An 11,635-nucleotide genomic window follows, 5' to 3' on the forward strand; every position below is an offset into this window, starting at 1 on the left:
CTTAAATTGTCAGGTGTTTAGTCACAGCAACAAGGACAGCAGGTACTGTCAGTGCTTACTATCCACTTGAGGGACAGCTGAAGAACAAATAGAGGAAACAAGACGACTGCTGCACTGGACAAAAACCCACAGGCCAGGAAAGCGGGGTTGCACTGTGACTGTGCCAGTGGGCAGATCACATAGCCTCCACTGTCAGTTTACCTTCCTAGACCTCAGTTTCCCTATGTGTGATGCTTCTTGCCCTTCTTACTCCACAGGGATAGTGATTAATACTTCTCCTTTTAACAAACAAGCTGCAACATCCTCAGACAAGTCTCCCCTTAATCCCGAAGATGAAGATGGTAACGATCAGAATGGTAGCAGCTAGGTTTGCCGTTTCCTTGTTCCGAGTCCCGGCTGCACAAAGAGATGTATATTTAAGGTGGCCCTGACTCTTCACAAGTTTACAAGACATTTTCCTTGTCCAGCTGGATTCAAACTATGTTTCTATCTCCTCCTAAAAACAGATTATGAAGAAAACTTTCCTCCCCTCTGCCATGAGATCACGACGTTAAAACCTGAGACCTGAGCACTGTTTCTTGATTTGAATCCTTGCCCAGTGGTCTGTGAGCTGTGTGATGCTGAGAAAACTATCTGACCTCTCTGACTATTTCATTTCTTCATATGTAACTCAAGACAGTACCCAGGCCATTTAGTGTGAGAACTGAAAGGACTGTATTTATAAGAGATGCATGTGAACAAGGCCTGGCACACAGTGGTACTTTTAAGGTTTCTGTTGAACAAGTAAATAAACAAATTATGTTTAAATTTTAAAGACCTTTTGCTATGTATAATTTATTATATTATATTAAAATTACTTCTGTTTATCTCCCAAACATCCGTGTTTGTCCCTTTATTTGAAATATCTATCAGCTCTTGACTTCAGTGAAAACTGCCCCAAAGCTGACTGAAGTGCTAAAGCCAACTTCACACTTGTGCTCCCTCAGCTGCAATGTATCCTGTTATACCCCTCAATGCAAAACCTATCCCCTCCTGTACAGTAAATACAACCCTTCCAGCACTCCCATCCCACAGACAGCATTCTCCAAGGAGCACCCAAGAGAGCGGGGCCCTTCCTATCTGCCCGTGAGTGACTCACAGACTAAGGTTTAACTGCTGGCCTCTGTGGTGACCTCTTTGTCTGCACAAGTCACTCTGCACACTCAGAACTCAGACATGCCTTTCTGTGAATCTCCAAACAAGAAATGCCTTCTCCTGCCCACAGCACTCTGCTGCCGCAGTCTCAGTTTCTTCTGAGAAGTGACCATGGGAGAAATGGGAAAACCAGCTTTGTCTCTGTTCATAAGACTACTTACATCTTACAGATTACAGAATGCTTACAGATGAGCGTTCTGAGGTGATTTTCTTAAACACTGGGAGTGAAGGTCCCTTTAATCCAGCTAGTTGTAGACAGGATAGGGAAAACTATAATCGCTGAGAGTCTATAAATGAGAAAGGCGTACAATGGCATGACTGCTGAAAAGCTGAATAAACTACACGGCATCATGTACACACCTCCCTCTTCCAAAATCCTTCTCAATGTCCCTGTCACCCCATTCCCTGTCTCACCTTCTTGCTCTGCAACCCTGGATCCCATCTCTAACTTCTCCTCCTTTAGAAAACAATATTTAGGTCCAAGTTACCAACTTGAACATCATCTGTTACAAAAAAACAACCCCCACCCCTAAAAAATAAAAACAAAAAACAAAAAACGAAACAAACAAAAAACCCCACACATCCATTGCTTGATATGCTTTGGGCCAAAAACTTTGCAGAATTCAGCATTTTCAAAAACAGCCAAAGAAGAAAAAAGAAGAGTGAGTGTTTCCTAGCCCACCGAATCTCATAAATATAAAGACTAAATGAATGACATTTTAAAAACTCCTCAATGTGGGCAAATACCCATCACCAACAATGTATTGCCTTTATGTGGAGGACACAGAGGCTCACACGCTTTATTGTATTTATTTCATTTCATTTTGTAGCTATGTCTCCTTTGTAACATATTATCATATAATTATATAACTTCATATATATGTGAATATAATATATATATGAATATAAATATATATATGTACGCTAGAGAACAAGAGGCCAGAACCTCTCCTTTCTCTGGGACTCTTCCCTTAAGACCTTTCTCTATCCCCAAACACCATAAAGTAAGAAATATTTCCACTGACTTGGAGTGTATCTTATCCTTAAATAGTTCGCCTGAATCCATCCATAGCCCATTTTTTAACTTCATTTTGACATTTGGCTGGCACTCTCCCCTCTCCACACCTTCGATCAGCAAGCCGACTCTCCCACCCCAGATCCCACTGCCGTCTACCCATGCCCTTAAGCTTTCTCCAGCCCATTCCCTTTATATGTAGGCACTTAATCTGATTTTACCCGTCATGCTTTTTTCATTACTTAGTTCATCCACAGCACATAAATTAGCGCCTTTGTTTTCAGTTCCCCATGTGCCCCATTCACACCAATTCCAAATAAATACTTGATTCCCATCCATTTAATCCAAATTAATTCGTATTCCCTCTCCCATCCTCCATCCCTACTCCTGCCCCACTTCTCTTTCTTACAGCACTCACTCCTCTTCCTTTCCCATGCTTGTCTTCCAGGACAGTGTGGAAGGCCTTGTTCTACATCACTGCCAATTTCCACAGGCTAGAGCATGCAAGGTCAGTTTAACTACGCACTCTGGTGTCCATGAGCATCATTCCTCCCCAGAGACACATCAGCCACTGGGGTCAGGAAAGAAAACTCACTTGACTACAATGTACTTCTTCCAAAGGCTTAGGTGCAGAAACTTCAGACACATTGTATCTCCTGGTCTTGGAATACAAATGGTGGAGTATTTTGGGCATAAGACTCAGTTCAAGCACAAATTACTTTTGTCTCATGAACACCTTATATGCATAGCTCGGAAGCAGTATTTTATAACATTTTTTCCATTTGCCTGCATTTTAACTGTTCTTTGTGTAAATAGTCAGGGGTAGAACTGTCTACTTGTGGTGTCAAATGGGGATCTCAAATAAATCTGCAGAGGGTCTGCAGAGATGACTGTTGGTCCAGGGTTTACCACAGAAGCATGAGGATCTGAGTTCTGATCTTCAGCAAGCACATAAGAAAAGAATGGATGAGATAATTCTTAATGATATTCTGCTATCCTCATAGATGGTGCCTTGTCCTCATCAGAGGCCTTCCTCCAGCAGCAAACTGGAGAGGATGCAGAGACACATAGCTCGTAATTATGAGGAGAAAATCTAAATCAGAGGTCTCCATAGTCCCCATTCCCTCAAAGCTCAGGGAACCCGGAGGAAAGTGGGGAGGAAAAATCAGAGGGGATGGAAAACACCAAAATCTCACTTCCCATGATTCAGTGGGAACATGGCCCACTGCATCAACTAACCAGGGCTCATATGGACTCACAGAGACTGAGTGGGTCTGCATCAGGTCCTTTGCATATAAATTATGGCTGTTAGCTTGGTGTTTCTGTGGGACTCCTAACAGTGGGAGCCAGTGTACCTCTGATTCTTTTGCCTGCTCTTGAGATTCTTTTCCTCCTATTGGATTGCCTTGTACAGTCTCCATATGGAGGCTTTTGCCTTGTCTTATTGTATCTTGTTTTGTTGTGTTTAGTTGTTGTCTCCAAGAGGCCTGCTCCGTTCTGAAGGGAAATGGAGGGGGAGCAGATCTGGTGGCGAGGAGAGGTGGAGGGAGAGTTGGGAGGAATGGAAACTTTGGTTGGGATATACTGTATGAGAGAAAAATCTATGTTCAATAATAAATAAGTAGATAAATAAATAAGTAAGTAATGAGTGAGTAAATGAATGGGTAGATGAATGAATGAATGAATGAATGAATCAATAAATACATAAATACCAAGTATGGCAGAGATGTCTATAATCTTAGAGCTGGAGAAGTGGAGACAGGAGGATCGCTAACATTCAATGCGCCAGAGAGCCTAGCCAATCAGTGAGCTTCATGTTCAGTATGAGAGCATTTCTCAAAAACTAAGATGGGAAACAGATTGAAGGAGGCATTGAATAGTGATTTCTGGCATCCGTATCTGTGCATATACCCACAACCCTCACAAACACACTAAAAATGAGTGTTAAGAGTTTGGAACATTTTGGGTTTGTGGTCAGGGATAGTCAACCTTTCTCTAGCTCTAACCAACCGACTCATCTCTAGACCTCTACTTTGCATAAAGCTGTTTCACTCAGTTATCCCTAACCAGTGTCACCATCAACCAAACCACCACAGCAGTAATAACAAAACAACTCTACCATTACTGTTAATGAGCTATTCCGACCTGCCAAGAGAACTGCTTATTCAACCTTGGAAACTATCTGTTATGTGGACACAATTATCTTTCTTTATAGATGAGGAGACTGAAGCTCAGAAGAACTAATTTATACGAGTCCTAAATCTAGTAGAGACAGAACACGAATCCAAATGGACTTGGCTCTAGCGCCTGGCTCTTAGCTGCTATTCAACCTTGTCTTTCTCATAACACACACTGATGAGGCCAGTTGACACATCCCGTGGAGAGGGATCTTGGCACTTCCATCCACCACAAAACAAGTAGTTGCTGGAGCTGTGCATAACAAGCTCCACCTTGGTATGTACTATCAGTAGACAGTTTCAAAGAACAAACTCCCAAATAACACGCCAGTCAACGCAGTTACCATCTGGACATCTCTGTTGGGGTAACAGGTGGAAGGAAGAAAATGCTCTGGATTTTTACCCACCACTCCCCAAATCTCTGTTCCTCAGAACTGCTGAGCTCTTACACAAGAGGGAGCCTGTTTAGTGTCAAAAGTTCCGAAATGTATCGGAACTGCCATGCATTTCACAGCCCAGCACATCTCAACATTCTTGCTTAATTTTGCCTTCTCTGGTTTCCTTAGGGCACAGGAGGAGTGAGTTGTGTATTGTATTCTGGAGGTACTGTAGCATCTTGTTATTACTTTCTTCTCTGACTCAACAAAGAAAGGAATAAAAATTAAAAGTTCAGAACAGTATCGAGAGAGGGAAAGGGTAGACAATACAAGGAAGCATTGACTTTAGTGTGTGAAACTGGAGAACTTGAGCTCAGAGTCCGATAGGAATCTGAAGATGGGCCATGAGATGCAAAAGCTGTGCTAGGGGGACCATTGCCCAAACCTAGCAAGAGCCACATAGTGCTTTCAGCTGGATCCTAGAGGTGTGTGCCTAAGTCAGGACACAGGAAGCAATACGATCCTCTTCATCGCACGAGAGTACCACTGATGCTTACACCTGTGGTGTCTACTCCCACAGGATTCATTTTCCCTCAGGAAAACTGTTCATGGTCTCACAGAGAAAGCACAGGGTCCACCCAAACATCAGAGCTGAAAGAGGTCTTCAGGGCCATATCGGTCGACAAATGCAGAAAACAGGGCTCAAGCAATAGACACACAGTCACAGAGTTCATCAGTGGCAGAGCTAGAAACAGAACCCAGGTTGTCTGACTTTCCAGCCAAGGCAACATCCTTGGTGCCACCGAGTACAACACCCACCACCACCACCACGCCACTATGTCCCCGTGCCCCATCCCAATCTCAGGTTGGATGGCTTGGTTGTGTTTTTAGGCAAGGTCTTACTATACAGCCCTGACTGACTCTGACTGATACTCAAGTAGATTAGACTGGCCTAAAACTCATAGAGATCCAGGCACCTGTTTCTGCCTTCCAAGTCCTGGGACTGAAAGGCCTGCACTATCATATCTGACCCCAGGTCCTTCTCTTCCCTCACAGGCCATCACCCACTTACCCTGAGAACTCTGTTCTCTCTAATACCATGGGGAGTCTCCCTACGCAGTATACAAGACCCATACAAGTGATACACGGGTCACTGAGTCACTTAAACACCACCAATCCCAGTAATTGCTCCTAGTGGCACGTGAGCCGACCAAGAAGAAGAAACATCACCACAAGCCCCAACCCAAGAACTGAAAACAAAGACAGTCTCAAGGAAAATGGCCATTTCCTTCTTTGCTGTGTGAACTCCCTCACTCCCAAACAGCCCCACTACCCCAAAGACCAGTATGAGTCCTGGGATCAGCACAGACATTCTGAGTGAAATATACAGTTCCCCCACAGTGGTCCTCCCCCACCCAGCCCCCAACACACACACACACACACACACACACACACACACACACACACACACAGCAATGTAATCACTTTTGCAACTTCTTCCCGGTAACAAGCTCATTAAAAAGCAATTCTGCCATCTCCCCATAAAGCACGCGCCAGAGAACAATGCAAAAGAGGAGATGCCAATTAATTATAGAATGATCACATCTAATGAACTCTGAAACCCTCCTGCTGTTGGTGACTTTGATAAAAAATCAGGGATGCCCCGGAAAAGAGTGGCTAGGGATATACCCTGGCTACCTTGTTTAACTGTGGATGCTTTGAAATGTATCCCTTCACCTTTTAATGTTGATCAGAACCTGTTGAGACACACTCACAAAACAATGGCCAATGTCAGTGTGGAGGGACTGGGGACTGTCACAGAGGTCTGTGAGTCCCACCACCAACCCCACTCCCTCCATTAGACTCAGGATGGCCTGGTTCTCGGCTGGGGTTGGCATTGTCTCTGAAACTAGCTCTCTCCTCAGCCAAGCAGTGACAAATCCATGTCCTGTGCTGGAACTTAGGGTCGGAAGTGAGTCACTCTACTTCCCTCCTGCCTCTCTGTACCCTCCTAATGAGCATGAAGATAACTTCTTATAAGAGAGGCCCATCCCACCAAAAGGGAACACCCAAAAGAAGAAGAAACGACCTGCGGCCAACTTGTACCACTACCTGTGTGAGTCCTCTGGTGGGCCTTTAAGTGGGAGCTTTTTGTATAAACTTTCCGGCACCCGTTAAACTGACAGCGATGGACCCTCTTCTTGTTTTCAGGGCATGAGTCGGCCCCTCCCCCTCCTTGCTCACTGTCGCTCTGTCCACTCTTAACTGCTCCAGCTGGTGTCACGGCTGCCGCCGCCGCCGCCACCCCTCCCACCTTCACTGAGCTGAGGGAAGCCTTCTTGGCCACCAGTTTCAACGTCACTGTGCCATCCACGGCTGAGAGAGTCTGTGAGGTTTTGACCAGATGGCGGCTGAGCTCAGGGGAAGAGGGGGGCGTTAATGAGGTCACTGCGTTGAGCTGGGCCTGGTTGACGGCTGTGTAGCTGTCTAGAGAAGAGCTGGTTGGCTGGAGGCTGAGGCAGGTCTCAGATAGCAACTTGTCCCGAGAGAGCAAAATGTCCACTGCGGAGCTCTTCTCGCAGATGGTGGCTTCCACTGGGAGCAGCAGGGGGTCTAGGCGCCGGAAGCTCTCCTCGATGCACGGGGGAGGAGAAGCGTGGAGAAAGCAGTCCAAGTCCTCACCAAAGGTCTCTGAGATCCGCCGGGGTTCTGTCTGGAGGTAGCGTTCCAACTCAAGGCATGTCTGTGAAGGAAGGAAGGAGAGAAGTAACCATCAAAGGTAAAGGACGTCAGGACGCCATGCATGTATTGACAGGCAAACAGGGAAGGGCAGAGAAGGTGTTTATGCCTAGTGTCTGAAATGCTCTTCTTGCCTATGGGCCTGATCCTTTGGTATTTACTCTTTGAGTACTTCTGGAGAGTTCACCAGAGCCACATGAAATGACTTCAGCCATTGTTGCAGAGAGAGACCCAGGGCCCCACCTTATACCTGCAAATTCCATAGAACCCCAACATTTAAATCATGATCTCTCTCCACTCTATCAATTCAGCAGGTAAGACACTCCAACCATTCCTAGGATTTTCCATGGAAGCAAGATGCAAATAGAAGAAAAGACTATTCGTGGTCCCAGTTCAATGTTCAGAACAGACTTGAATAAGTCACAAAACTAAGTCTACTTTGCAAATTGATCTGCACAGAAAACCAGAGCTAATCAAAGAAGCAACTTGTGAAGCCATCAGCCAAGAGCCAGCCCTGCTTACCACTGGGCCTGGATTCCACTACCACAAGAAATAGATACCATTCTATGGAATGCCTATTATAAAATCCTTGAGACCTAAGACAAAACCTCTATTATCCATATAGCACATTATAACAAATGCAGTTGCTCTCCACTGTGGGGCAAGGGGCATGGATCTCATCCTGATTGCTTCGCTATCCAGTCAAAATAAGTTCAAAGACAGCAATTAAGACCTATCAAAGGTGCTGGGTGTAGTGGTGTGTACTTTTAATCCCAGTACTCAGGAGTTAGAGGCAGGCAGATCTCTGAGTCTCTGGCCAGCCTGACCTAAGTAGGGAGTAAAAGAGCTCCGAGAGATGTAAGATTGTAAAGTGCAGCATAAACCTTTCACCTGGTACATAGATAGGAACCAAAAACGTTTAGTTTCAGCAAAAAAAAAAAAAAAAAAAAAAATCTTTGGCCAAGGTGCTTACGTCCTTGCAAGTTGGTAAAGACTTGGTCAAAAGTAAGTTCGTATTTCAAAGTTCTCTATTTTGCTACTCTAGGCTCTTACATAAAATGGCATTGCTAACTTGCACCATCACCTCATTTCCACCCTCTTTTAAAGGCTTCAGAAAAGAAGCCTTTAAGAAGCTAATGGCGATTCAAACTATGACTAGCTCCAGAGTTACTGCCTCCACGATCCTTCAGATGAGCCAGTGTTCTGGCTATAGGAAGTTATTTTGTTCAGAGCGTATTCTCATGATATACCAAGTCATGTTGTGTCTGTCAAGGATTTTATTTTGGTAACACTTAAAGCCAACCAGTTTTTAGTCAGGCTTCAGGTTAAGTCTTTGCATTTCTGAATAAGAACCCCAGAATCATAACCCAAAAAAATCAGCTTCGGGCTTCCCTGCTGGTGTGCAATGGTATGGGCTAATGAATGGTTTCCACACCCACTCAACATGCACATTACAAGTACTCATACAACTACCGTGCCTGAAGCAGGGCTCAGGGATTTATATGATAAAGATGTGATCATAGATCCACATAATGTAGCCCCGGAGCCAACAGTCATGAGCTGAAAGTGGGAAGGATTCAAAAAGCGGGTGACTGCAAATGTCCTCCTTAAGTTGTTATGGAGTCAGTGTGTAAGGAACTCTCCACTGTCTAATGTGGCAGTGCTCGCCATGGAAGGCTTATCGGAAAACTAAGTTCTGATGCTTTACTTGCCGACTTAATAAATATCTGGCTTGGTTCTTCTAGGCACTTTATTTTACAAACAAATAGCCCAATACTGCCACCTTCTTGGGTCTAGAATTTGCCATACCCTTGCTGGAGCCCTTTCTGAATCCTATGCCTGAATCCTATCCCCTTTTTGTTCTCCACCTAATTGCTGTGAATTTTATCACCTTCTCTCCACTGAGGAAGCCCTCAGTCAGCACCCTAGGAGATTCACTTCTGTGTTCTAAAACTCTAATCTTGAAGCTATTAAGCTCCACCCCTCACCCCCCTCTAAACTGTTTCTACCCCATACAGTGCCTGGCACCCAACAGGTACCTGGTGTTTATTAAGGATTCGATGACTGTGCATTACTGCTGTGGCCATTATGTCTTCTCCACTTGTCAAAAATTACTTATGCCAGTAATTGCCCCACCCTCGACACCTAGTGAAGATTAGAAAAACCAAACAAAAACCTGGAACATAACTGTATAGTTAGTTCCCTTCCTCTTGCGTATGTGTTATCAAAATCTATTTGCTTCTCTTAGCTCTCCAGCACCTTCATGTTTTTTCTGTTATGCTTATTATTCTATAGCTGTAGAGGAATCCATCATAACTGAGAGCAAGTAAAAGGTATGTTAATGTCCAGATATTTGTAGATTTTTTTTTCTAGATATCACTGTTTCCTGGTTTTATTTCTTTGTGATCAAATGACAGACTTTATGGGTATCAAGCCCTTTAAATTTACTGAGGTTTCCATTACAGTGCAGAGTATGGGCCATCTTGCTGAGGCAGGCAGTTTTAGAAATGACCACTAAAACATGGCTTTGAATATACAGTCAAAATCAAGAATGGTTCTTGCCCTTTTGCCCAAAGAGGAGAACCAGAGCTTTGAGAGGCGGACATGCTCCAGGTGAAAGTCAGCTGAGTCATGGGCTTCTGGATGTCCTTGGGGTAGTTCTGTCTCCTGTGCAAGGATTAATGTGACACATCTAGTTGCTGTAGTCCGTGGATGGAGCTTTACTGTACCTGTCTATTTATACAGATGTCAATTCAAAGATGTGAAATAAATGGATTGGTATGAGGCTCAGATCCCTTCATATTGTGCGTTCTGAGAAGTTGGGATACTTTAAACATATTCACATAGTATTATAGAAGGATTTAAAAAATAGTCTTCTAGTACACCAGGCACTGCCTCCCAGGAGTCTCTGTGCTAGGAACAGGAAATAAGGCAGCTTCTCAAATCTGGGCTGCTTCAGAAAGGCTGTAATTTGTAGGGTATCTTCCATGACTGTCAATCAGGAGGTACAGAAAACCCCATGCAGTCACTATGAGGGATTTTTTCTTTCTATTTTTTCTTTCTCTTTCTTCCTTCCTCTCTTTCTTTCTTTTTCTTTTTCTTTTTCTTAAGAAAACCAGTCCCTATAATTTCTGTTAAAAATGAATGAGTAGCTTAGATAAAAAGACATACTTTCAGCAGGAACTAGGATGAAGAGTTTAAAGAATTTCCTGTCAAGAATATAGAAACTAAAATGCTACAGGTAAAGAGAATGTTATGACTAGATTATATCCAAGACAAAGAGTTCACTTGCAATATCATTTATAAATATCTGTAAGGCTGCTTTAACCAATGCCTTCAATGTTTAATTTGAAATTAGGTGCCTCTAGGTGTTCATGGGTTTTAATATTATTAATTCTGCACAACCATACACGTATATACAGAAAGAAATGTGTTTATATTATGTACAAGTACACATAACTGTCTTACAAAAAAAATGTAAAGGTAAAGATGCCCCACTAGCAATGGCGCAGAAGCCTTGGTTCCTAAATATGATTATCTATCAAAGGGAGGCAGAACTCACTGGAAAACCACTTGTTCCATAGATTGGGGCAAAAACTGTAAGCTAAGCCTAGAAGATCCTATGGTCTCAGAAAACAAGGAAATATAAGGGATGGCTCAGAAAGGAAGAGGGTGCAGCAAAGATTTTGTGCTATTAAAGGGGTCTTAGTGGCCAAATCTGGACAATGAGGGAAAATTCTGTGAATGATTATGAATTGTAACCCATCAAATAAATCAAACCCCCATGCTACCATAAATGAATGTTTACATAGAGGGAAAAGAGCAGTTTTCCCTTGTATAAATCTATAAAATTGTATAAAACTATAAAATTATATAAAACTATATTCCCTTGTATAAAATTATAACTTATGTGGAAAAAGGTTGATAATAACTTAAGAAACAATTATGAGACAAACAAAAAAGCAATAATGATATAATTAAGACTCATTGATGGAAGCTCAAGTCAAGAGACAAACATATAAGAACAAGGTTTTCAGGAGTTAGAGAAAGGACCAATGGAGCTGGGGGGTTTGCAGCCCCTTAGGACGAACAACCATGAACTAACTAGAACCCTCAGAGCTCCCAGGGTCTCA

General features: G+C 43.3%; 1 protein-coding gene across 5 annotated transcripts in view; it reads right to left on the reverse strand.

The window, feature by feature from the left end:
- The window catches only part of Klf7 (Kruppel like factor 7), a 90,885-nt gene that overhangs the window by 39,940 nt on the left and 39,310 nt on the right, over positions 1-11,635 (reverse strand). For 3 of the 5 annotated variants that reach the window (XM_031367731.1, XM_031367732.1, XM_031367729.1), the window contains exon 3: positions 6,873-7,506. In XM_031367731.1, coding sequence (XP_031223591.1) covers positions 6,873-7,506 — 634 coding nt within the window. The remainder of the gene's footprint in view (positions 1-6,872; positions 7,507-11,635) is intronic. The other 2 variants (XM_031367733.1, XM_031367734.1) reach the window with 1 other exon arrangement.

This window comes from Mastomys coucha, unplaced genomic scaffold, assembly GCF_008632895.1.
Source record: "Mastomys coucha isolate ucsf_1 unplaced genomic scaffold, UCSF_Mcou_1 pScaffold14, whole genome shotgun sequence".
Taxonomy (NCBI): Eukaryota; Metazoa; Chordata; class Mammalia; order Rodentia; family Muridae; genus Mastomys; species Mastomys coucha.